This window comes from Alligator mississippiensis, chromosome 12 (genome assembly GCF_030867095.1).
Source record: "Alligator mississippiensis isolate rAllMis1 chromosome 12, rAllMis1, whole genome shotgun sequence".
Lineage (NCBI taxonomy): Eukaryota > Metazoa > Chordata > Crocodylia > Alligatoridae > Alligator > Alligator mississippiensis.
Genome location: NC_081835.1, coordinates 14,240,311 through 14,267,042, shown reverse-complemented (window position 1 = coordinate 14,267,042; position 26,732 = coordinate 14,240,311). Strand labels below are relative to the sequence as shown.

Here is a 26,732-nt window from a genome sequence, read left to right as displayed (position 1 = left end):
ACATGGTCATACTTCCCAGCCAGCAGGTCTAGGCAATTGAATCAAACTACCACCAATATATAAGATATACTGTATATTCTGGTAACATATATAGACTTTGGAGCTTGCCACCACTAAGATGGTTCATTTATTGGTGTTATTCCTTCTGGGTGTAATGAAGAAGTGTCAGGAGTAAAGGGTGTTGTAAATAATATTGCAGCACAGCTAGGGTGACCACCTATCCTTAACTGGGAGAGTCAGTCCAAAAATGGGAACATGAAGTCCCAGTCCTAGGTTGAATGACTCCAGAACAGCATTGGTCCTGGATTCCCAGTATCATTCAGGGATCTGGGTTTTCCATTCACTGCTGAAAAAGCCAGGAAATGGTGGAACGCTCCCAGCCTGCAAGCGGCTGCTTGGGGCTATGGGGAATAGGAAGTAGGGGGCACTATGTGCATGTGCACCCATGCACGTGGCCAGGAATGGTGCAGAGCAGCTCCTCCAGTTGCCTGCAGGTAAGTCTGTGGGGGTGGGGGAAGCAGATTGAGGCCCCCACAGTGAGGGAGGGAGTGGGGCAAGGGCTGGGGGTGCTGCCCAATTGGGGCAGGGCATGGGGGTCAGAGTAGGGTGGAACCATGGGTGGCTTGTCCAGGGAGTGGCAGGGGGGCTGGCTCCCCGTTGCCATGTGCACTCCTGGGGAGGGGGTCATGGGGGGCATGTGTCCCCCTAGATTTGTGCACAGGGCAGAGGCAGATGCAAGCTTCCTGCTCTGGGCTCGGGGCTCCCTGACCTGCTGCCCTCCCCCTGGAAACCCAGGGGTGCTGCTGGGCAGGCAGGGGCTTCCTCACCATGGTGGCATGGCCAGTGTGAGGGTCCTGGGGGGTGGCAGCAGGGGGAGGAGCCCCGAGCCTACAGCAGACAGCCCGCATTTGCCCCCATCCTCCACTGGCTCTGTTCAGCTCTGCTTTGACTGTGCCACAGGGGGTTGGAGTGGGGGCAGGGAAGGTGGGCATATGTCCTGCCTTTCCACTTTGAAAATGTGGTCACCCTAAGCTTAGCACACAGGAAGAACATAGTGCTCTAATGGGCTCAGTTTGTGCTCTGGGATGGCTGTCTCCTTCCCTTTTGGGTGGGTGGTGTCTAATGTGGGGTGATGGAGAGGTAGGGGAATGGTCCCTGCATACCAGGTGTGAGAGATATTATTGCAAGTAGACACATCTTGGACAGTGCATGGGATGTTGTGGGGAGACATTTTGTGCTCTCCCTGACAGCAGTCACGCGGTTATCAAGCAGTCTTGTGACTACAGTGCCACTTCCCTGCTCCCAGAATGGCTTTTGTTTAAATCTGTATGTTGTATATTAAGCTCAATCAAAGTAAGAGTGGGGAAACTAGGTATTTCAGACAAACTTCCCTTCCACAGATGTACCTTGTTTTGGCTTCTAGATGTAGTATTTTTATGTCACTTTCCCCAGTGTTCAAGGTCTGAACTCCCTGGTCTGGGCTTGTAATAGCTAGTGAAGTTCCTCTTCCCATCAGCGCTTGCATGTGAAAGCTGCTGCTTTGAAAGGAAGTCAGTGAAACCCAGTGATTTCCTTTCTCAAAACCCAACAGACTGTTCAGCTGTAGAGTGAATTTCAGACAGAGTCTCTTCTTCTTCTAAAAAAATCAACAGCTAGAGTATGCTGCTGCTGTCCAAACTGGCCCCATGCACAGAACTCCTGGGGTTTAACGGTGGTTGAGCTGGATTTCCACATGTGAATTTTCATCTCTGCTATACCTTCTCTGAATCAGAAAGGCCGGCTGCCCTCTAGCAGGGTTCCTTCTTGACTGGTCATCAGGGGGTGTTTCCACTAAGGCTCAGCCTTGGGATTGCTGCTAGAAGAGGGGTGAACGGGGCCACTGTGTTCCAGAGATGCCTGTGTATTTTCCACCACTATTACAATGACTTGTCCCTTCCAGCATGATTTATTCATTATGCAATACTCCTACTGAAGCCACCTTGTACGATACCGTTTTTGAATGTCTTCAAGAAAGCTGAATCCTGAAAGAGTTAAAAGGGGAAAATGCCCTTCTGGCATCCCCATTCTAGTATCTTAGGGCGTTTGTAGATGACACTTTAAAGTGGATTTAAAGTGGGTCAAATGCCTTTTGCACTGCTTTAATGGCATTGCTGTTTGCATATTTGGCAGTGTATTGTGCCCTAAATGACTTTGGCAAATGACATTGGTGCGCTGCAAAGTAAAACACCTCCGAGGAGTTTTAGTTTCCTACCCTACGGCCATGGAGGGAAGCACTGGGCTCCGTGCGGCTCAGGGGCTGTGCAAGCAGCCTGTGCAGGCAGCCCGGCAGCAGCCTGGGAAGGCAGGCTCCACAGAAGGGAAAAAAAAAAGCGGCGAGCCTGATCCTTACCCCCCACCCCAGAGCCTGTCTGAGCTGCATGGGGGCCTGGTGCTTCCCTCCACAGGTGCGGTGTACCCCGTGACTGCCCAAGCTGGGTGCCTGTGGGCGGGTGCCACCGGGGTGGGGGGTCTGTCGCTGCTGCAGAGGGATGCACCCCCCACCCCCCGCAGCCCAGGTATCGCTCCACCCCCAGCAACTCACTCGCCCTTCCCTGCTGCTGGAGAGGCAGATAAGGATAGGGTAGACACGGGTATACATGACACGGCGGTTTTCTTTGCCCTAAATTGAAGCGGTGTTTAAAAAAAACACTGCTTCAATTTAGGGAGAATTAAACCCCCATGTTATGTACAAATGCCCTTCTTCAGAATATCCTCGTGAAAAGTATTTATTTTACATTTGTCAACACAATTTGTAACAATAACCTTACAACAACCTCTCAGGGTTATTGCTACAGACTATTGTGGTATTGGTATTTCTTATGCCTTGTTTCATTCAGTACCTACACTGTCAATCACCCCAGTGACAGGGATAAGTCATTCATCTGTTTGGCACAACCTAGCTCAGAAGATGAGTCAAAATCACCCATGGAGTGCCTATGATATTGTGACTTTTGTACTTACTGTAAAGAGCTCAGCAACAGCATTGTGCATTGCCACCACAAATGTACCCCTAGCATAGGGGTCAGAGGTCCAGAGCATCCTTATTTGGGATCACGCATGGCCATAATGGAAGAGCAGCATTCTCTGCCAACGCTTCCCTCTGTAAATGCACTGGACAATTACATATGAAAAGAAAATGAGAATGAACTTCTGCAAACCAGCAAATAAAGAGTGCAGAGGAAGTAAGCAAAGCAGAGGAGGGTTGGTTTCCTGAAAGCGAAAGCACTGGCATGCCAGGAACTGACTCTGAGGCAATTAGGAGCATATGAGCTGTGCTCCAGGCCTCAGGATCTTCACAGCTGGCATGGCAACAGAGGGTCAGGCAATCAGGTAAGGGCTTTACTTCTCCAGCTCCTATTTGGGACAGGTCTGGTTCCCCCTGAAAGGCCCTTTGCCAGAGCTGTTTTGTTTTACTTTCATTTCAGCGTGCTGGATCCCTGCTTGCATAGGGGTTGGGGGTTTGCCTTTGAAACACACTGTTAGGAGGAACAGAGATTGAGAACTGGGCACATGGGACTCAGAGATCTGGCAAAATGCCTCCCTCTCATTATACGATCCACAAATTAACTTTCCCTCCTTTGAACAAGACGGAAATCCCCTGGTCTGTGATCTTAGAAGTCCACTTTCCTCCTCTCCAAGGAAGTCAGGAAATCTTTTTTGTTTACACACAAATCAACCCTTGAGCCTTGGGAGAGATCTTCCCTGATGGCAAATAGTAATGGAAAGTGTTTGTTTTGAGTTTGAACTGGAAATGGCAGGGCTGAGTGGGTCACAGGATTTTAAGCACAGACCACATGATCTCTTTGAGTTGGGTGCAAAGAGCTCTCACAACAACAGGGTTGCATAAGAAATGTCCTGGGGAAGGACAGGGCCATGATATCTGCATCCAGGATCTGACATTAAATGTCTTTTAGGGCCTAAAATGATAGAAGAGGAGCCACCTTCTATTCTCTATACTAAATGTTTCCACTTTCAAGGCATGTTGAAAGGGGCCACATCCTGTGCTGGTGGAAACAGACACAATTCCTCTAAAATTATGATCCACTTGGGCACGTCCACACATGCAGGCATGTACGCTTGCAGCAGCTCAAACAGGAGTGGCACAAATTTGTGCCAGGGATTTTTGTCTAATTGCACATGCTTGGACATACACTTTGGTGTGGGGCACGTTGTGCCACTTGTGGCAAAATGACCCTGCTCAGCTCCTCCTGGATCTGCAGCCAGAGGGAGCTAGGTCCTGGGGCCAGCACTTGTGCTGCCCCCAGCAGTATAAAAACCTGCCTTGGCAAGCAGCAGAGATCCTGGTGTTTCCTGTTTAAAAATTGCAAAATCTTTGATAAGAAACCCAAATTCTCTCTTTAAAATACCCAAAATAGTGTTCTTTTACTATTAAAATGAAATGCTGAAATGCCACTATTTATAGAGATCGGTTGGGCAATGTTTTATTGATATATTTACAAGTGTAAAGCAATTAGGAAGCCTAGCAGTGGCTCTATCATCATAATAAAATGGATTCTAAATATCTATACACTTTGGCATTTACTTCTGTTTTTCTTGTCATAGAAAAATCAAAGCTGCCCCTTTGCTCACCATTATGTGCGGCGCTGAGCAGCACTGATATGCCGGTGCCATGACCCTGTCCTTGCCTCTCACTCTCAACCCATAGCCCCCGCCCCACAGTCCCCTCACTCCCGACACGCAGCCCCTTCCCCCCCACTAGCTTCCTCGCAGCTGCAGCTCTTTCCCAGCACCAGGACGTGAGTCCTGCTGCAACTGTCCCTCCAGCTGCTTTTTGGCTCTGAGCAGTGCCAACCCTTGCTGTTCTGCTCCCTGCCCCATACTGTCCCTGGGAAGCCCTCGATTGGGGATCGGGGCTGAGCTGGGCTCTTTCCTCCAAGGCTGGTTTCCCCCTGCACCGGCTGCTCTAGTGGGGCAGAGCCCGGCTCTGGTGGCCTCTCCTACCAAAAGCACTCCTCCCTCTAGTCCATCACACTCCCCAAGTGGCCTCGAGCCCCCAGCCCCCTAAGCTGGGGCCACATGTCCCAACACTGGTGTGGGCACAGGGCAGGGCTGCAGTGTGGCACTTGCCTCTGCAGCCACCCCCACCCCACAGTTCCCCAGTCCTTCCTTACCTGGGATGGAGCCCGGGTCATACCGCAGCCTTGCTCCGCTCCTGCTTGCCCCTGGCACACAAATGCAACGTGCTAGTTCAGCAGGGGCACCATAGAGATGCTCTGGCTGGATGCCAGAACATCTATGGAGGTCCAAGCCCTGGCTTGCCTCACGGCATGCTGGGGAATCATGCCCTGCTCCGCTTTTTTCTGGGTTTTTTTATTTTGTTTTGTTTTGTTTTTGATACTTGGAAATCCACATATTGAATTCAGAGCCTGCACTGCAAATATTCAGTGTCGGGAACATTTTTTAATTCTCAGCATGCCTCTTGTGGCATCTCAAACTGGTTTGACATGCTGCAAGAGGCACGTGTGCGCTGTCTGGACGCGCCCCTTGAGTTTTCTTTTGCAGCTGACTATTCCGTCATTCCAGCTGAATGTCGTTTCCCATGTGATGCTTGATGCCTTCATAGGAGAGTGACGCTATGGAGGAAGTTTCTCTGTGCTTCCCTCTTATCATTATCACCGTAGCCTTTCCTTGTTTCAGGTTCATTCAACTGTTCTTCGTCCAGACACTAACCGCAGCCACAGACTCAGATAGAAATGCGATGATAATGAAATATGAAATAGGTGTAAGCACTGACTCCTTCTGATCTCTTGTATTTCAAGTGTTGACCATGAAAACAGACTTAGTTTAGTTGTGTAAATGTATTATTTGGTCCCTGCTTTTGCAGAATCATTCCAGTTTGGTTTTAAGTTTTTGATCTCACAGAAATCTTTAAACTGAACTTTCACATACCGAGAAACTTTTTGGCAGTTGCTTTATGTACGAAAGCTAGTATTCTGTGCCCCGACAATTATTTAGAAATACAAAATGTCAAGGGCATTGCGTAGGCTAATAAGAGACAGATTTATTACACCATTTCATCTTAGATCAATTTTTTTAGGGTAATTTTACATATCTGAAGACAGGGTTCAGAATGAAAATGCCAATTTCCTTTGTGCGTGACATCTTCAATGACATTATTATATTTGATGTCAATTATGTTTTAATTTTTTTTTCTCAAGAAATGGACATTTAATTGCATCAGAAGTCTTCTTTCAGAATCTGCATAGGAATATCCATCAATTTACAGGTGTCATATTTCTTGAAGCCAATGTGCAGCAGTCTGTAAATTAGAATTATATCTTACTTGACTTGTGAAATACAAAGCTACCACACTTTATATCTTTCAAATGAATGGTTGCTCAACAGAAGCTAGTTACCTAATTCCTGATTTAGCAGCCTGATTTTTTTCAATTGATGAGGACTTAGCATTTCCATAGAGTTAAGCATTTTTCTTAGGATCTTGCTTTTTATGTCCTTCAGCATTGCTCCACTTTTCTTGTTTCTCCATGTCTGTAGCTGCATTGCCATCTTTCCATGCATTTATTGCTACATCTGTTTACCTGTCTGTTTTTTATTTTGACCAGAGGTGTGAATCATCGGAGTTATGGAGCTGTTCATCAGAGCCATGAAGTAACCAATCAAGAACGCTTCGGTATGGAAATTTAGCAATCCATGACTATCATGATGAGCGTGCAAAACAGATGTCCAGAATGTATTGTAAATTATATTGCTACCATATCCTCAGTTGTTGCTAATCAGCAAAACTCCATTTATAAAGTAAGGCTACGCCGATTTACTTCAACTAAAAACCTGTCCATATCATTTAAACACCCTCTGAAGTTATCTGAAATCAATCTGGTTACAATCTGGTCCTAACATTTCTGCTAATGTACCTTAGAATTACAACCCACTTAGCTAGCTGTACTGGCCAAGTAATTCAGAATTTGTTGAAGGACCTGTTGCATACTTGCACTACTAAGTGTTACCATTTAAAGATGACTCTTTAATTAGACCTAACTCTTCAGGGTTACTGACACAGCAGGTTTTATGAGAGAGAGCTCTTTCTCTGAGTAGGACAAAAAGAAACTCAATTTTTAGTACTGCATATAAAAGATAGGTGTTAGGGTATGTGGATTTTTGGGGAGCGTTGGACCTGCAGCTGGAACAAGGCTTTAATCTGTGTCTCAGCAAGGCTGCTGACCACAAGGTAGAATAATATATTAAAAGTAACTTTGTGAATGCTTAGGCAAGTAGGTTTTAACCATATAATAGTATTTTTGTGAGGTATGTAGCTTTTATATATAAGATTTTGTTTATGAGTGTTTATGTTAGGTAACCATTTTAATTGTGTTAACCATGTTTCTGGAAAAAAGCAGCAATTAAGTCTGTGTGCTACAGCAAGGAACAAGATAAGATACAGGGGCCCAAAAAAGAGTGGAGATGGCACAATATTGGACAGAAAAACAAATTGAAATGTGGAAGATAACATGTAACCAAAATGAACATATGCAAAGTGGGTGAATGGTGATTGGTAAAGAAACCTCCAAAGTCTGCCCATTGACCGAAAGAAGGGAGTTCATGGCCTTAGACATGCGCTCATAGCAAAAAGACGTGTAAATGTGTAAAATGCATAGGCACTTCCATGCTAATGAAGCAAACAGTAAACAGAGGTGGAGCTTGAGATGGGAGGAGAAATGGGTGGAACATAGGAGGGGCGAGGGTAGAGTGAATGCTAATGAGTATAAACCAAAGTGTATAAATATGGGGAAAAACTACTGTTCGTGGCTGCTCCCTGTGTTCATAGACTGGGTGTCTGTGAGGGAGCGCGCCCGAAGCCGTCTCCATTCTGAATAAAGCTGTTGTGAGCAATGTGTGCAAGTAGCATTTGCTCCCTGCGTGCTCTGGCTAATGAGTAGCAGGACTCATGAGTGATTGGATCATCGTCTCCGTAGTCGTTGGTCGCCGCATGGAGTCGGGGTCTAACAATCGGGTTTTTTTGATCATTTGTGGATTTCCTCAGGAGCTCAAACCCTGAGGAAACACAACTTCCTGTTTGCTGAGTCAGTATTTGCTGAGGAGCTGAAAATGGACTTTTGTATAAAGTTCTTATTTTTATTAGGAACTCCAAAATCATCTTCGTCAATGGGAAACAGTGCCCAGTCAGTGCAGAGTCATTTATATTGTTTGCTTTCAAGGTTGGTGCTTGTGAAATTGCTTTAAATAAAACATCTACCTTGGCCCAATACATTGGAGCTAAACACAGCAAGAGACTTTATTTCTTCTGAAGAGCTCAATTTATCTGAACCTGAGAATACATTTACCACCTGATTCTCCCCCATCTTTGATTCCTCATATTATCCTTGCTGTGTTAGATAAAAAGACTTGACATGGGACCTTCTGAAATCTTGTGGTATTTCTCTGGAAGTATGCAGATATATTGCTACTGAGTAGCATGAGTCATGGTTGGCTACGGGCAGATTAAAACCAACCCCTGAGTTCCCCTTCCATATCTGTTTCAGCCACCCAAATTTGGACTTCATTGAAGAGAGCTGACTTGGGTGTTTGCCCACAGCTTATCTGTACAGAAAGAAAAAAGAATAATATATTTCCCCAGGGTATACTTCATTTTGTGCGTGTGTATGCTGCCTTATTCTGGCCAGAGCCATAAGAAGAAAGAATGACAGTCTGCAAGAGAAGTCTTGGTGTCATTTCCAATGCAGCAAGAATCAAAATGCCAGAGCTTCCACGAAAACAGAATTTCAGTACGAGATTTCAGTCCTATTTTGCATAGACAGAGAAGTGTGATACAACTGGGTAGAGACCTGAGCCCAAAAGGCAGTACTCCCTGTATCCATTAGGTTCCTCATTGAGTTGTTGCATGGTTGAATAAGAACATTATGATAATTTTCTACTGCTAAATTGTTTGTACACTAGATGCCATTGCTCCTTATCACACTACTCAAGCAGAAGTACCTTCTGCTCCCCACCCTCATCTGATAGACTACAAGTCTGAATATGAAGGCACATTCCTGAGAAATAGTGGTAAGTACACATCTGTTCCCCTTCCTTCCCTTCACCTCCACTATACTATGACTTTTTTTTCTGTGGCTGTGTCTATTCCTCTAAAACAATTTTGAGTGTTTTGTAACAAGTGCTTGTCACTGCAGGTATTTTTTATATTCCCAAATGTGTTCTTTTATCCCTGACATTTTGAAGGCTTAGCATTTAGATGACTAGAACATATTTGGGAAAGTGACTCATTTCACCTGACCTTCTACTATAACTTTTCTTTCCAGTGTAAAGCATTAAAGATAAAGATGCAATTAGGTGCACAGGTTGTGCTGTTCTTCATTCAATTAATTCCCAAATCAGCACTGTTTTTATACTAAAAATAAGAGAACTCATGGAAGAATCATGCAGCATTTCCTGCCCAAATCAATCTCTATCAAGTGATGGGTGGAATGGGAAAGGTAGTCCATTGGGATCAAACAGCTGTCAAGGTTTTTAAGGTTTCCCATTGATTGCAATAGGAGCTGATTCAACACTTTGAATCTTGGCCTGCTTTATATTTAAGGGGAAATAGAAAGGAAAGGCATGCTGAAGTTGTAATTTCAAGCAATTGCCACTCTTGTCTCTACTGAAATACTTCTCACTGTCTTCTACGGGTATATGAAATCCCTGTTCAATTTGGATTTGGATTCGGCCTGAATTAGGGACAGTGATTTGATTCGTTGATTCGGATCACTGTCCCTGATTTGATTTGGATTTATCCGAATCTGAAGATTCAACTCAGATTCAGAGAATCAGTGATTCGGATGCAGGCAAGACTTTAAATGTTTTTTCTATATACCTCAAGGTACCAGCATGGCTTGTGAACGCTGCAATGCTGGGGTGGATGGAGCATCCCACAGGAGCACAAGGGGGGCCCTCCACATGCTCGATGGCGAATTTGGAAGTTGACTGGAAGTTCTTCCACTGGGGAGTGTGCTGGGGCCTGCCCCCCGTGCCTCCCTGGCTTGGTGATCGGCTGTGGGGGGACCCTGGGTGCTTCCCCCAGACCCAGGAGGCACCAGTTGCTGAGCCAGCGCGGGATGTGTGTGTGTGGGGGGGGGGGGCAGTGCTTCTGGTCCACTTCCGGGTCTGCTGCCGTGCACGCTGGGGAGCCCCCCGAACTTCTGTGGGACACTCCATGCACACCAGCACCACAGCATTCACAAGCTGCCTGGTACCTTGAGGTATGTAGAAAAAACATATAAAGCTGTGTCTGTGTCTAGATCTCTGAATATTTCTGAATCTCTCTGAATTGATTTGGAGAGATTAAAGGGTCTTTTGATTTGATTTGGATTCGGAGATTTGGCCACCGTATAGGGCCGAATCCCTGCCGAATTGAATTAGGGACCGAAGCTTTGCATGACCCTACTGTCTTCCCCCCATTGGATCACTTTTCCTCTGACATTTCATTGGTCTCCTGTGCTGGCTGGAAAAAAAGATCTCATGGGCTAGGAAAGGAATCAGCGTAGCTTATCCTTCTGTCTATACTGGACAGGAGCTGAGGGAGAAAGAGCACCAACTTCTTTTTCATTTTCTCACTACAGGAAGCGACGTACCACCCCCACCAGAGTTGCTTAACAAGCATGATGATGGGCCACCTCCATCACAAGCAAACTGGAAGTAAGTTGCACATCTTCGTTTAGTGTAACGGCAATGGATAATGTTGATCTTACATCCTTTACAAAATAAGGGCATTGATATTAGTGAGGAACAATTGGTGCATGTGTATATTGAAGCCAACATGGATAGGGATGATCCTGCTTCTGGTGGTGTGGTTAGGTGACCTCTGAAGATCCCTTCCAGCCTACTTTTCTAGGATCCTATGACCATGACAGACAGTTGGCTTGCTTCTCAAAAGAAGAGTGAAGGCTTTTTGGCCAAAAACCAGGCAAGAAGGGTCAAGAACCAGTCAAGCTTTGGTCTTCTGTGTTCTGGACGGCTTGTCTCCATTTTCACTCTTCTCAGATAGTGAGTCCCTATATTACAAGGGCACATCAAGATATATTTGCATAGCCACGATCAGCATGAGCACCTCTGTGTGCACGTAGACCTATGTCAGCAAACCCAGGGATTGTATATAAGTGTGTCTAACATTTGCATATGGTCCCATGTACCTTTGTAACTGATCCTTAGGACAAACCCTTCTGCAGTAAGCCACAGTTGTAGCTTACGTCTTTGGCTGAGAGAGTAGACAGCTTGAGGTATCCCTGTGATTTGACTTTTTAGGAGAATCTGGATTTTCCAAGACCTGATGCTTGTAGACCAAGTCATCCCGTACAGCATTTTTGCTGTCGTGTGACAATGCAGTGCAGAGGGGAAGTGGAGCGGGGAGCAGGAGGCTGCTGTGGCCCAAACCTGAGCTCAGGGCCAGAGTCAGAGTTGCAGTGGCTGCCTGCCCCTCCCTCCACTTCATATGCAAATATAAGACAAGGTGCTTTTTTCCCCAGGGGTTGGGGAGAAGTGGGGCAGACTTCATCTTATACTCCAGCAAATATTTTAAATTGGCTGAACGCTTGAGCGGGAGAATGTGTGGTGTTGAGGTGCCTTCTGAAACAGAAGAGGCAGCTATTTAGTGCACAGAAATCCCTCTGAAGATCTACAGCTTGTTAAACCAGTTCACACTTCCAGAGTCTCTTACCCCTGTTGTCTTTTATTTGCTTATGTTTTAGCATTCCTGCTGTCTCAGAAGATATAGCCAAAGATGCTCTCATAAAGTATGCAGACAGTAAATTGTGCTATAGCAGAGCCCCAGCCGTAGAAATGGTATTTCGGGATCTAAAGCCATTTAACACCTACAGAGTAAGTTCATCTTTTACAACTTGGTCTGAGACAGATTGAAGTCGGTGGAATTTTTCCCACTGATTGCAATAGCAACTTGACTGAGGCCTTCTTTGACAGATCTTGGCATGCTTTACATTGTAGGGGAAACAGAAAGGAAAGGCAATAAGAGATAGAAATAACAAGGAATACAAACCTGTCCTAATTACTGTATAAATCTTCAGCAATGGCTTGGTTTAGAGCCTTCTATTGTAGGTTAATTATTTGTTTGCATTGCGATGGCCTTTTGGTCAATGGAAAGGCTTGTTTCTTAGACTACACAGCTGTAGTCTTAACTAGATTTTTTTTTTTAATGGGCTGTATGAATAACCTCCTAGCTCCTACACTGGAATTGTTACTTTTGTTTTGTTTATATCTTGTAATGAAATTCTTTTTTTTTTTTTTTTTTAGTATTCCCTGGAGACTTTTACTGAAACGAGGTGCACGGACGTGAAAACGGTGCCTTACAATGGTAAGCAGGCTCCTGGTATAAATCTTATACGGTTTTTCTCTTCTAATGAAAATGTTTTCATGACTGTGACACACATTTCTATGAGAAGACAGTGAATAATGTGCTGAGGAAATGTGGCCTCTTAATCAGCTGCCTAACTGCAGTTTTTAATAATACAATAGACCCTTATAGAAATATTATGACCCTTCATTATACGTACTAAGCATGATAGTTTTTGATTCATGAATTTTCTGTCTTGGATATGGAGATACATTAAATACTTGAAGAAAACTAATGAACGTTCTGCTGAGCTGTACTGAAGCTTTTCCACTTAATTAGACTGTATTTCACATACATTTACAACAAAAGAGGTGCAACATTGACTAGGAGATGGCAAAGTGGAAGACATTTGGGTTCTGCATTTATGTCGTGTCTAGAGTGGGTCGCAGTTTTTCACCTGGAAGGATTCTTTTTAAAATTGTTTTAAAACGAAATATTTACAAGGAAATTTCAGTTTTAAAACTTTTTGTTTTAATTAGGTTTTTTTGTTGCATCTTAGAATGAAACATTTTCAGTAGTCTTTTTTCAGGTCTTCTCCCCCCTCCCACACCCCTTTTTTTTCAGAAAAAAAGACAGGAAAATTTAAAAAATAAGGAGATAAGAACATATCTGCCTGTGGTCCCTCATTTTAACATGGATTGTAAGCTAGCTGGAGTAAAGACTGCCTTTTCTCCCCCTGTTTTTGTACAGCATCAAGCACAAGTCTTGGCTCCACAGCTTTACTGCAAAATGAAAAAATAGTATGACAGAGGAAGGAGGAACCAAAGACAAACTGCAAAAATGATACCAAAACCTGGTCTAAGTCTATCCCAACTGTGCAATTGGCCTAATAAAAGATGTCAACTACAGAAATTCTTGCCCCTAATTTTTTTTTCAGTTTAATAAAGCATTTGAATAAGAAAAGTAATTCCTTTTTTGAAATCTGTAGTTTAAAAATTACTTGACCTTTAAGGATGTTTTTTGGGTTTTTTGGCTGTCTCTAGAAGCACTATGTCTTTACTGACAGAAATTATTTGGGGACCTTATTAAATTTGGGTCTGAAAAAGCACTGTTCCACAGGAAGAAAGTAGAAACGAGTGCACTGCATTTGGTTTTCACACGGTGTATAACTTTGTTCTTTTTAAGATCAGTGCCCATTCTGTATGTCAGAGACACTTTTATAGGCAAACTGGACATGGAGCCAAGTGCATATGGCCTAGAAACTAAAAGAACTGGACTGTAACCCAGAAGGCATGACTCCTACACCTAACTCTTCCAGTTCTTGCTCTATGCCTCAGTTTCCCTACCTATAAAATGTGGGTAATGATAGTAGCTTCCTTTACAAAGCACGTCAAAATCTACTGATGTAAAGTACTATTGAGAGCTAAGTAGACTTACTGTTAAAATCTGAATAATGCACTTGTGATTAATAATGATCTATAAACACTTATGAATGAACTTTACTACCAACGATTTCAACGGGGTCTGCTCATGAGACTGCGTCTCTAAAATTGGGGAGGATTAATTCTAAACAGTTGGATAAATGTAAATTAGTGGCTAATATTTTAGTAGGATTTATGTATATTTTAGTAGGATTATGAGTGTAATCACATTGTTTTATATAACTTTGCTTAATGGAATAGAGTGGAAAATTAGTATAGATTAACAGAGGGATCTCTTGATATCTGACTTAATCATCTTAACAGGAAATCAAGAGAATAGGCACAGATATGGCATGACTTAAATGCAAGTTCAGAAGATATCTAGTGTTTTGTACTCACTGCAATTTTGTCTGCTGCAGGTGAATTTGTTGACTCCTGTATGCTTGGCGTTCCCCCGCTGCTGTGGAATATACAGGTGGAAGTTCCTTCTATGTTCACAGATCACGTACAGAGAGTCAAAGTACCTCACACATCATTAGTAAAGGTATAATAATAAATAATCTAATACTGTGTTTTGGCAAGATTACCAGTTTATATGCTTAAAAAATAAAAAGGTGGGTATTTTTCTATCTTCACTGCTATGCTGTCACTGTTTCGACAGATAGAAATGCACAGTGGCTAGTTAAAAGGTGTGTTGGAAGCCCTGGATTAAACAGGAAACTGAAGTCTTCTGAGCCTATGATCATATCTTACTCTGAGTTGGTTTAATTGTTCTTCCATTGAATACAGTGGTGGTACTTATCATGGCGCTCACTGGGAACAGAGGTAGGGCAGTGCTGAATATATCTGAAAATCTCATTCATAGAGAAAGAAGTGAGGGCAACTGTCCCAAAGCCTGTGTACAGTAAAACAGGTTCTGGCTTCAGACCTTGCAATCCTTCCACAATGAGACGCCGTGCCAGCTTCCAGGATAGGTGAAGTAGGCAAAGTTAGGGATACACATGTAAAACATTTAGTATTTGCTGGCAATAATTCTCTAAAAATTGGCAAAGTGACAACATTTCAGAGTTTGCTGTTGAACAACCGGAGACACCAAGTGCTTTCTATAACAGGCCACGGGCAAATAGTACATTTGTCACACGTTATATGAGTTTCATGCAACAAATTCTCACATGCTAACTGGTCGCACATTAAAATTATCACAGGATACTTCCATGCCACAAAGTTGCTGTTTTCTTTGTGTCTGGTCTGCCATTTTATCCAGGAATAAAATAGTCTAACATCTAGCACATTGCAGTTTGTTGCATGATACTCGTATATAATGCGTGATCGTAGCCAGAGGCAGTTTGGTTAAGTCAGTATATAGTTATTTAGGAGCTCCTGGACTAGTTTGTGTTTGTTCACAGGTGCAAGCGAGTAGTGGTTTTCAGTGATAAAGCTGCCTGCATCAAAACTGAAAATGATAGTGACAATATTCTGTGAAAAAGGACATGTCTTTCTAGAGCTAAATATCATAAAAGAAGAGCCAAAGAAGCCAACAACATGACAAAGGCAGTTGTGTCTAAGATCTCTGAAATTAATTGTTTTGCTTCCAAGTGATGTATCAAAATCTGGTTGGGAATGCTCTTCCAGGTTGCTTCTGGAAATAACCTACGTAACAAAGAAGGTTTGGTTTCTTCTGATAGTTTTGATAGGAAGAAGAGAACCAGAATAAACTTGTCACCAGTGAGGTTGCTCCACTTATTTATGTAGATATGCCTTTGAGCAACAGCTTGATGCAACTGCAGTTATTTGAAAATGTGGAAAATTCGACAGAGGAGAAAACTCTGAACATTGTACTGACACATCCTGCAAAACCGCTAGTGACAGCTTTTCTCTTGTTTTGAATGCTGGGCAGTGCCATCAAATAGGAAATATTTTCTTTTTGCTTTCTTCTTTCAATAAGGGAAGAAAACTTTCAGGTTTTCATTTTTGATGCCAGCTTCGAAATTGAAAAGGCATAAATTGAGATTGGCTTCCTTATCACACTTCAGTTGATTGTGTTTATTGCTTCTGCTGAGTGTTATTTTACTCCTAGATATTTTATTTTAGCCCACAATGGTGTTCAGGACTGGAGAACAGAGCGGATCTTCTTCCTAGTGATTTGCTATCATATGTGGGAGAAACTTAGAGATTAATCTGAAGCGAGATGGTGTGGTTGATAAAGAAAAGCAGTGCCAAATCAACCATACCATCTCGCTTCAGATTAATCAGCAGTGCCAAATCAATTCTGTGACTGGAATCTGGCAGTCTGTTTTGGAAAGGCCTTTTGATTTCATCAGGCTACATGGAATCGAAAATATCCACAGACAAGATTCAGCGGACAAGCTCTGTTCACTTCTCTATAGGAAAAAAGGACTTTAAAAAGGTGTGGAGTTTTTAGATCAAGTTTATATTGTAAAGAAAAAGAGTCGGGGGAGTGGGAGCATAAGGAGAAGAGTAACAAAGGGTGTGGGGAAAGGATGGGTGGGGATCATCAGAAGATGAGGGAGAAGTTATGCCCATGGACGTTGGCCTATTTGTGTTGTGGCACATTGCAGGGGCTGAAGCCGATGTTCTTGTGGACCCTCTCACAAAAGTCAGTCTGCAGAACAGAAATGTGGTTCTTTGCAGTGTAATGTAGGATCGGCGGTAGGATGGCTGTAATGTAGCTGTACAGCTCTTCAAGAGCCTTGAACGAACAACACTAGATAAGTGCAAAGAATGAGTGCCTATGATGAGACCCTAGTGAAACCCTTTGATCACTGATCGTCCATGTTTTATAGGGTGGGGGGTGGGGAAGGGGAATGTTTCATATTATTTTGTTTGAGAATGGATAGGCAGCCAGACAGAATATTGTACGCACCAAATAAAAGAAATGTAAAGCATGTGCTTCCCTTTAAAGCATCTTCCTTTTTTACTTTGAGGGCTGTTTTGACTGTGCAGCGTCGGGTAGGGTTCGCTGCAGGAAATGCCATGGGCGAGGTCAGGTAAGTAGTCACAACCAAAGGAATCCTTTCCTAGTGCTGAATGCATCTTGGGGAGGGGTGCTAAAAGGTGACTCAGGCAAATACCTGGGATCAAATAGTGTTGAGGTGGAAGGAAGGAGAATCATCTTGGTTGCGAGGTGTTCACTCTTAGGGAATTTTCCAAGTGGCTACAGTGACCTCAGTTAATGGGCCTACCTGCCTAGTGAGGTGCTAAGGCCATGGATAGATGTTACATTTGTAGTGCCAAATACATCCTTGTAGTGATTAAAGGGAGCATACAGCCATTCAAGCTGTTTGTAGCACTGCAGAGATGCTGAAAGTGCTACAGAATAGCTGTACTTTCAAAGAGGAACATCTGTATTTCATAGCTCTAGGTGTAATGTCCAGGCCGTCCCTGGGGGTGGGGGGGCGTACTATGGTGTGCCCTGGTGGAGCCGGGCTGGCTTTACATCCAGCCGCTCACCTCCCCCTGCCACCGCCGCGTCCGGGCCCTGCACCCTGCCACGGTCGTCTCTGGCAAAGCCTGTACAGTTACACGTAGCACTATAGGAGTATCTAGGACACCCAGCATCCCAGAGTCCTCTGCTCTTCCTCCCACCCAAGCGAAGCAGAGGCAAAGTGTCTGGGTCCCTGATAGCCCACTTGGTGGTGAGCTGTCAGGGAGCCTTGCAGGCAGCCTGCTGCTGCCATGGCCAGCAGTTACAGCTCTGCTGGCCGTGTGGCTGCAGGCTTGCTTGGGCTTTGGTGATCAGCTGCTTGGTGGACCCCGGGCAGGGGAGGTTCTGCACAGCCCCCATATACATCCAGCTGTCTTAGCCACAGAGCTGGGCAGCTGGGGACTCTGCCATCCAAACACTGACACCTGCCTCCTTCCCCTGCAGGGCTGAGGACAGGCTATCTGTGCCCAGGTTCCCCATTGACCAGGTCCCTTATACTTCCCATAGAAGGAAATAGGAGCTGTAACATCATCGAGCTGCCCAGGTCAGATCGTATTTATTTGATTTTTCCATGTCATCAATTTAGATAGAGTGCTGGGTGTGTCATGGTAGTCGGACAACGGACCATGATAACAGGTGTTCACACTGCTCAGGACGTGGCTACGAAAGGTGAGTCCATGCTTAAGGAGAAGCCAATTGAGCAATTCATTAGGTGAATTATTATCAGGGTCTAATTAATGCATGTTAGCAGCAGAAGTGGCATACCGCTGTGTTCAGGGGCAGCTCTGAGTTAGGTCACTCAGCCTCACCTGAGGGCCCAACTTGGCTGTGTAAGTACTTATTAGTCCTCTTTTAGACTAAAGCAACGTGAGATATTCTTAGGAGGGAGTTTGTGCTAAGTCGAGCTGGACAAAGCTTTTTGCCCGCAAAATTTTTTGGGGTGGAAAAATGCTGATTGGATGACCTCAAAATCTTTTGAACTTGACTTCATTCATTCTTTCAACCCCTCCCTCCAAATGCTGGAAATCAAAGCATTTCAGCATTTCGTGTACAAAATGTTTAAATGTTTTGATTCATTGTGGTATTTGTTTAGCTATTTCTTTAAATTATAACCAGTCAGAATAAACTGGTTTCCCCCTCAATTTTTTGGACTCGCTGCTATGCAGCTATGGTTTATTTCTGTAGGTCTCTTCTTAAGACTTCCATGAGTTCTCAGCAGAGTCCAGTACTCACCAGGCCACAGATTAGGCATTATCCAGTCCCCTCTGCAGTTCTCCTTTTGGAGGTGACTCTGGACTGCCAGGAGTGGGCCAGGAGGCAGAGAGCAGTTTGGAGAGTGTGTGGCTCATGAGATGAATGCTGCCTTGAAAGCAGGGAGCCTGGGCTCCAGGCTGGACCCTTGCAGCCAATGGGGCAGAAATGTCCTCCCTGCTCTCCATCCATTTTAGACAATGGATATTAAATGTAATAGATGTAATGTGAAGTGGCTCAGCTTCAAGAAGAAGGTTGGAAAGGGAACTAGCTAATCTGCAGCTTGGTGGTTAGAGTGCTATGCTGGCAGTTCAGGTTCAATTCCCCAGGGGGACCTAGAACCTGGCACTTCATTTCTTTGTGACTTTTCTATCCATTAGCTTAGTGAGCTAAAATAGTATGCATTGTTGTGACCTGTCTGATTTTTGGGACTTGTGCTTACTCAGGTACAGGTGTACAGAGCCACAGGCTCATTAGCCATGTGGTGGATGTTTGCCCTGTGACTGATCTTTCTCTCCACTTGTATATCATGGTGTTTTCTTTTGGTTAATTGTCTCTGTTTTTTAGATAGTGCTTCAGTGGCAAAAGCATCATCCATACTGGAAGGGTAGCACTGAATCTCTGTGCTAGGAGAACAAATTTTTTAGTGTTTTGGTAGCATCAGCTGCCCAATACATTGCTGTGAAATTGTACTGTTGCTATGAGAATTACTGTTAGAAGGTGAATGTGAAGTTAAACAGAAGAGACTACACTGATTACGTCACATAGAGCTTTCTTTTTTTTTTTCCGTATTTATTTAGAACTTGATTCTGAAAATACTTACTTGTGTGTTACCAGTCAGTAGGGTGACAACTTCAGAGAATTCAGTTCCTGCACTGGGGATTCATGCTGGCAGTAAACCATATTCCAAATCATACATGTTATCTGGATTGGACTGCTAAATTGATGTCAGTGTGCACATACACATACCAGATGAAATACATATGAAATTACTGTTGTGATAATGAAACAGATGGTGAAGCTCTTTTTCTTTGCCTGCAGATGCATCTCTTGCTCTGGTCAGGGACTCAAGAAATGTGATACCTGTCAAGGAAGAGGACAAATGCTGTCTTACACTGAGCTGCAAGTCAAATGGCAAGTCTAATATAAATGAAAAAGTCTTAGACCCCACTCCGTTTTTCCTGTCCACGACAAAATCAGTATTTAACAGGCCAATATTTAACAGGCCAATATTCTGAGAGGTCAGGGCAAGATTGGGGGTGTTGATGTCCTGCAGGAGGGGAAACATTGGGTCTTCAAGATCATGGTGAGTTTTCAAGCATCTGACTGCTCATCACACACAACAGCCAACTACATTTGAGATATCTATCTATCTATCTATCTATCTATCTATCTATCTATCTATCTATCTATCTATCTATCTATCTATCTATCTATCTATCTATCTATCTATCTCACACACACACACACACACATATATGTATTGGAAGGCTTATTTGAAGAAAGCTGTGTAGTGTAAGTGTGTGATCACCTTTGCATGTGCCTGTGGCAAGCTAGGGTAGATCTTGTGAAAACTTACAGAAGGCAGAATGGAAACTTAATAATAATCCGTCTCCAAATATAGTATCACAGTTATATACTTAAACAGATCCCATGTAAGCAGCTCAGCTCCTGGTGTTCTGCCAACAGCAAATAAAGATGGGTGAGGAATGGGCTCCATATCATATTACTGAATGTCTAATCATTGATAGTTATTCAGGGAGGGCCCTCCCTACAGAATTGGAGGGTAATTCTAAGCTAGTGCTGTATCTTGCTTGACTCTTTTGGTCTCTACGTTGAATTATAATTCCCAGACTATTTAATGCTGGTTTGACCTTAACACTTATTTGTCATGAGCTGGCCCTGACATCTGCTTACAAAGTTTTGCTATGTTTATTGTTTTATTAATCCCTTTTTCCAAGTGGAAAGCAAAGTGCAAATCTGATTCACTTTAGTACAAAGAACATAGACAAATAAGCCACCTTGATGTTGATAACAGAAGCGAAGACCCACTGCCACTGTAATCTGTAAATCTCAAAGCCGAACGCAGTACACCTCCAATTTATCATTAGAAAAATAAAACTAAAACCTTGTGTTTATTCTGAAACATCGACTACTGGGGACTTATGAATTGATGGACAAAGTCCTCTAACAACTCAGCTTTTAGGAATATTGTGATCTTTTAATACAGGAACAAGTTAGGAAGTGGGCCTCAAATCCATTTTCAGTCACTAATAGAAATATTTGTGTCTTTGTCCTTATAGGAAAAATAACATTTTTGAATATGTGGTGGACCAGAAATGTGGGTTTCCTGCCAAACGCTTCAAAGCTGTCAGGGGAGAGAAGATATTTGTTGATGAACAAGTCATGGTAGTTAAACTCTACACTCCTATATCTATTAAAACGACAAAATGACAGAACAACCTGTGCTACTTGAGTTGGAGTTTCAAAGAATTCACACTTGAAAAATCAAAAAAGGAAACTGAAAACCAAACCCAAGTGTTTTGTTTTCCTCTTTACTAATATAATGACACCAATTGCTTTTTCAGTACAGTATTTTTTTTGTTTTCTTTTGATTTTTGTTTTATTAAGAAAGGAAAATTGTGTGTATAAAAGGATTTAGTGCCAAATACTATCTTTTTAGTTAATCCACAGTGCTGGCATAATTTCCAGAGCCACTGAGCAATCACAAATCCCATGAAATCAAGGCAACTGAGAAATGTTAAGCACCTTTCAGAAATCAGGCCACTGCTCATGATAGAGGACAATCCTATGGTTTTGGAAATCAGATCAAATTTTGTAGGTTGTAGGTTTTTTTCCGCTGGTTTACATGTTGTCAGGAGCTTTCAAGAAGAAAGTGTAGAAGTGTAAATACAGTTTCTTCTTATCCTACTGGCTGCTCATGTAGAAGCAAGGCACCTCTTTCAAACTCGTTCTGTGTTCAGACAGTGCTTTGCAAAATAGTACCCCATATGTTACTGAAGTACAAATAGCAAGAGCAAGAGACCACCTTTAGAGAGAGCCTGGTAAATAAATTGTTTCTGGAGTGCTCTTCATCTTACACAAACCTACCTTTGTAGCAGCTACAAAAGAGGTGACAAACACTGATTTCCTTCAGGATAGATGGTGACTGCATTGCAATTTTGGTACAGGCTGCAAACAAAGCTATAGTCAAGTGTGAACAAGTTACTGCCCTGGGAATCCTATTCGGTGGAGTCAGAGAATACTTTCTGTACCCATGTACGTGGGCTGTATAGGGTATAAAACAGCACTTCCCCCTGTCTGACTTAACCTTACAACAAACCCTTTAGTTTTAATAAGTGCAATTAAATACTCAGGGTTGGAAAATGCTGGGGAAAGAAACTCGGAAAGAATGCTATCATTTTCTTTACAGCTACTTTGAGGTATGTGAGCTGAATCCTACAGAACTGTATTCAAGCAGGTTGCTTTCCTTCATGCAAGCAGGCCCACTGAAGTGACTGGGAAAGATACCCGGATGGTGTAATCTGTCATGGTTGATTGGTGTAGCTTGCTGATGTGCCTTGAAACCCAGGACTGGGATGGGCCCAATATTTGGAAATAACTGTGATCCCTCTTGTGTATTTGTGTTAAATGTTCTCTTTTCCCCAGGTTTATCCTGTGGTGAATTTTCCTGATCCTTCCATAAATCAAGCTTCCCAAAATGCTGTTCAGCAACATCATGCTCAGTTTGCATCTTCAGCTCGCGTGCTGAGACAGGTGAGTTAGCCCGAGTCTAACAACAAGGCAAGTAATTTGTGGAAAACAGACTGTATCAGCTTTCAGGCAGTGTTAGTGATATTGTTGCCAAGATAGTCTAGGAAATGTGTGAGGCAAGGATTTTTGTGGGCAATATCTTCTATTGGACCAGCTGCATGGTTGGGTTAGACATGACAAGCTTTTGAAAGCAATATGTTCTTTGGGCAGGTCCAGTTCTTTGGGCATGTGGTTTGCAGTGCCAAAATTTGACATCCCAGTGTCAAAAACACTGCTGCTAAAAAAAAAGTGCTGTGATGCATGCAGCATCACCAAAAACAGAGCCTGGCCAACCAGAGCTACGTTCTGGCTGCTAGCCAGGCTCTGAGCAGCCAGATCGGTGCCACTGATGCCTAGGGAGGCCCTCAGGACCCCAGATAAGGCTGCTGAGGCTAGTATAAGTGCTGGCCCCAGCCTTTTCTACCCAACCTCCCTTATCCCACCTAGGTCAATTTGCTGCATGCTGCAGTGCACATGCAGGTACAGTCCCTGGGACAAAAAGCAGTGGCACAAACTATTTGCTTTGCGGGAAATGCATGCTCCTGCACGTGCATGCTCATCTGGATGCGCCCTTTGAGTCTATCCTAACCATGCAGTTGGTCCAATAAAGATATCACCTACAACTATCCTTGCCTGTCTGGGGTGCACAGTGAGCAGTTTGTGCTGCAGTTTATTGCTCCTGAATGCAGCACTTGCACATGCACCCAGGACCTCAGCACGTTGAGCTGGGGTAGAGCAGGCCTGCACATATATTTTGCTGCACATTAACTACTCCATTGTAGGATAGTACTTGTGTCGAGCAGTACTATCCTACAGTGGACTTAATTCGTTTACTGCAGTCTAAAAGCCACGGATATGTAGACAATGATGCTTAACTGCTGAGCTAATTAGTCAGTTCCGCAGCGAAGCATCTTGATGCACCCTGTATCAGCTTATCAAGTCTAACTGTTGCCATTTAGATATTTTAAAAAATTCTTCAAGCATCAGAGAAAAAGCTCTGCATTTAGCTGGACAATGCTATATATTAAAAGGATTCTCTTAGGCACCTGAATATCAAGAAAAAATCAACCCTCGATGGGAAAGAATTCAGTAACTAAAAGAAATTCAGTAAAATGAGGAGTGTACATAAGAGAATTGATGTTGAGTTAGAGGATGGGAGTGGAAGACACGTGCTCCTGAGTTGAAATATTAGTTTTGCACCTGAATCATTGTGTGTTGCTTTTGCAAGTCTTCACACCTCAAATTCCCTACCTGTATACAGGGACTTAACATTCACACTTCCACCAGGGTAGTATACTAAGTAGTAATTCTCTAGGGTTTAAAATATGCTAAATGCTATATAAAGCACTTGTGAGAATCTAATTCTGAGAGGCTATACATTCTCTTATACTATAAAGACAGATTCATTATCTTTGTACTCTTTCTCTTTTAGAGGCAAACCATTGAGTTGATTTTTCTCACACAAGTGGAGTATGAGTGGAAGGGGACGCTGTATTCCTATTATGTCTATGGAAATGAAAATGAGGTGTATGCAGAAAATTACCCCAAAAAATGTTGCTGCTCCATCATGTAACTGATGCATCAGTCCTCAGGACTTCAAGGTGGATGACTTGCTTTCCAGAACTGAACAAGCAAAGACATCATCTACCAATGTGCTCAGTTGTTTTTAGTTTGCGGTTGAGGTGCAATGGGAAAGGAATGGGAGAATGAGAAGGCCTAGCAAGCAGATTCCAGGATTGGAGTCTGCATGCATGTTGCAGTCTTTCTGGAAGTCTTGCTATGGACGTTGCTGCCTCTACCCTGTCAGTGGTAAAAAACAAATTCAGCTATGAGTACAATAGTGTTTAATTATGGTCAGAAGGTTGGGTAGACATGTACCTATTGACCAACTAAAGAAGATATATCTACACAGAGCACAAGCTTTCGTGTACCAAGTTCACTTCATCAGATGCACAGCATACATATCCTGTTCATTTACTTAATAAAGGTGCATATCTACCCTATCTTCTGACTGACTCAGACTAACATGACTATCTCTCTTCATTTAATTATGTTACCTTGTATGGCACTACTTCAGCACATATGGCACTATTCCTGGGTAAGGGAGATTCCTTACCCTCCATTAAAGCTGACCTTGTCAGGAACACCTTGACAGGCTGGACACCTTCACGTCAGCCGGCCCTGACGGTTTACACCCAAGGGTACTCAAAGAGCTGGCAGACATCATAGCTCAGCCCCTGGCACAGATCTTTGAGAACTCCTGGCGCTCTGGTGAAGTGCCTGACAATTGGAAGAAGGCCAATGTGGTGGCTATCTTCAAAAAAGGGAGGAAAGTGGATCTGGCAAACTACAGGCCCATCAGCCTGATCTCTATCCCAGGGAAGGTCTTGGAAAAGATTATCAAAGAGGCCACCCTATACAGGCTAGCTGATGGCAACATCCTGAGGGATGGCCAGCATGTGTTTGTTGTGGGTAGGTCTTGCTTGACCAATCTCATTTCCTTTTACGACCAGGTGACCTATCAACTGGACAAGGTGGAAGAGATTGATGTCATATATCTTGACTTTAAAAAAGCCTACAATCTGGTATCCCATGATCACCTCTTGGAAAAACTGGCTAACTGTAGCCTCGACCTCACCACGATCTGCTGGCTGGGAAATTGGCTCTGCAGCAGGACCCAGAGGGTGGTGGTTGACGGAAGTCAATCATCATGGTGCACTGTGACCAGTGGGGTCCCTCAGGGCTCTGTCCTAGGGCCTTTACTTTTTAACATCTTCATCAATGATGTAGACATTGGTGTCACCAGTGGGCTGGCCAAGTTTGCCAATAACACCAAACTCTGGGGTAATGCATCCACACCTGAGGACAGGAGGGTGATCTAGGCAGATCTTGACAGGCTCATGAAATGGGCAGACGTGAACCTGATGGTGTTTAACACCGAAAAATGCAAGGTTCTCCACCTTGGGAGGAAAAACCTGCAGCATGCTCATAGCTTCGGCAGTGCTATGCTGGTTAGCACTACAGATGAAAGGGACTTGGGGGTCATGACTGACCACAAGATGAACATGAGCCTTCAATGCAATGCTGCAGCTAGTAAAGCAAGCAAAGTGCTGGCTTGCATCTATAGATACTTCTCAAGCAAATCCCATGACATCATTTTCCCCTTGTACTCGGCCTTGGTGAGGCCGCAGCTGGAGTAGTGCATCCAGTTTTGGGCTCCACAATTCAAAAAGGATGTGGAGAAGCTTGAGAGAGTGCAGAGGAGAGCCATGCACATGATCAGAGGTCAGGATAACAGACCTTATGACTAGAGGCTGAGCCATGGGACTCTCCAGCTTGGAAAAGCGCAGGCTCAGGGGTGATATGGTGGCCACCTATAAGTTTATCAGGGGTGTTCACCAGCATCTGAGGGAACATCTGTTCACCAGGATCTGGGGGAACGTCTGTTCACCAGAGCACCCCAAGGGCTGACAAGATTGAATGGTCATAATCTCCTCTGTGACCATTTCAGGCTGGACATAAGGAAGAACTTCTTTACTGTCCAAGTTCATAGAATCATAGAAGTAGGGTCGGAAGGGACCTTGTAGATCTTCAAGTCCAACCCCTGCCTGGGCAGGAAGAAAACTGGGCTTAAATGACCCCAGCCAGGTAGGCATCAAGCCACTTCTACAAGGTTTGGAATAGTTCCCAAGGTTTGGAATAGACTGCCACTGGAGGTGGTTCAAGCATCTACTTTGAATGCCTTCAAGACACTTCTGGATGTTTATCTTGCAGGGATCCTATGATCCCTGCTGACTTCCTGACTTCCTGCCCCTGGGCAGGAAGCTGGACTCGATGATCCTCTGGGGTCCCTTCCAGCCTGAATGTGAATGAAATCTATGAAATATTCTTGCTCTTCATTTGATTTTCCTTGTTTCAAGGACTATAGTTGAGTTGGGGAGCATAGGGAAACTAGTCCTCAAACTTTATCTTTCATTATCAATAGTAGTAGAAATAATGTAATCCTATGGGCCAAAATCTGCTCTACTTCCTACCAAGATAATGCAACTGGCTTTAATAATCCTAAACCAATGCATATTAACCTGATATTAATCCAGATACATAAGATACTAATAGGGTGTGTCTACACATAGCCCTATGGTGACATAGAGGCACACTGTAGTGATGTAATGATCACATGGGTCTACACGTGATCACTAGCTACATTGCCATAGTGGTGTGCTCCCTCCCTTGGTATAGTGTGCTGCTATGGTGACATAGCAGTGAAATCTAACCATGTGCCATGCGCACGGCACAGTAACCATCCATACTGCACCATGCTTTCGTACTTCCAAGGGGAAGTAGCAACATCACCATACAGTGACATGTAGACTTGCACATAGTGCATCAAAAGCAGTTGCATTGTGTACTTCCCTGCACTTCAATAAAGCTGATACCAAATTTC

At 43.7% G+C, this 26,732-nt stretch overlaps 1 protein-coding gene across 1 annotated transcript; it reads left to right on the top strand.

The window, feature by feature from the left end:
* The first annotated feature begins 3,255 nt into the window (after positions 1-3,255).
* LOC102561497 (protein SSUH2 homolog) lies at positions 3,256-26,732 on the top strand. The gene is made up of 13 exons (XM_006272655.4): positions 3,256-3,369; positions 6,624-6,691; positions 8,974-9,081; positions 10,635-10,710; positions 11,760-11,889; positions 12,319-12,379; positions 14,199-14,323; positions 16,725-16,787; positions 17,811-17,893; positions 19,517-19,609; positions 20,779-20,884; positions 22,145-22,252; positions 23,721-26,732. Exons 1-13 carry the CDS (start codon positions 3,305-3,307, stop codon positions 23,859-23,861), a joined length of 1,227 nt encoding a protein of 408 aa, XP_006272717.2. The 5' UTR covers positions 3,256-3,304; the 3' UTR covers positions 23,862-26,732.

What these genes read in the sequence shown, in the direction of transcription:
- LOC102561497 (XM_006272655.4), top strand. Translation starts at nt 3,305, where the DNA reads ATGAGCTGTGCTCCAGGCCTCAGGATCTTCACAGCTGGCATGGCAACA. An exon ending in AGCCATTTAACACCTACAGA is followed by an intron (nt 11,890 to 12,318) that starts GTAAGTTCATCT and finishes TTTTTTTTTTAG; the next exon opens with TATTCCCTGGAGACTTTTAC. An exon ending in TCAGGACGTGGCTACGAAAG is followed by an intron (nt 17,894 to 19,516) that starts GTGAGTCCATGC and finishes CTTTGCCTGCAG; the next exon opens with ATGCATCTCTTGCTCTGGTC.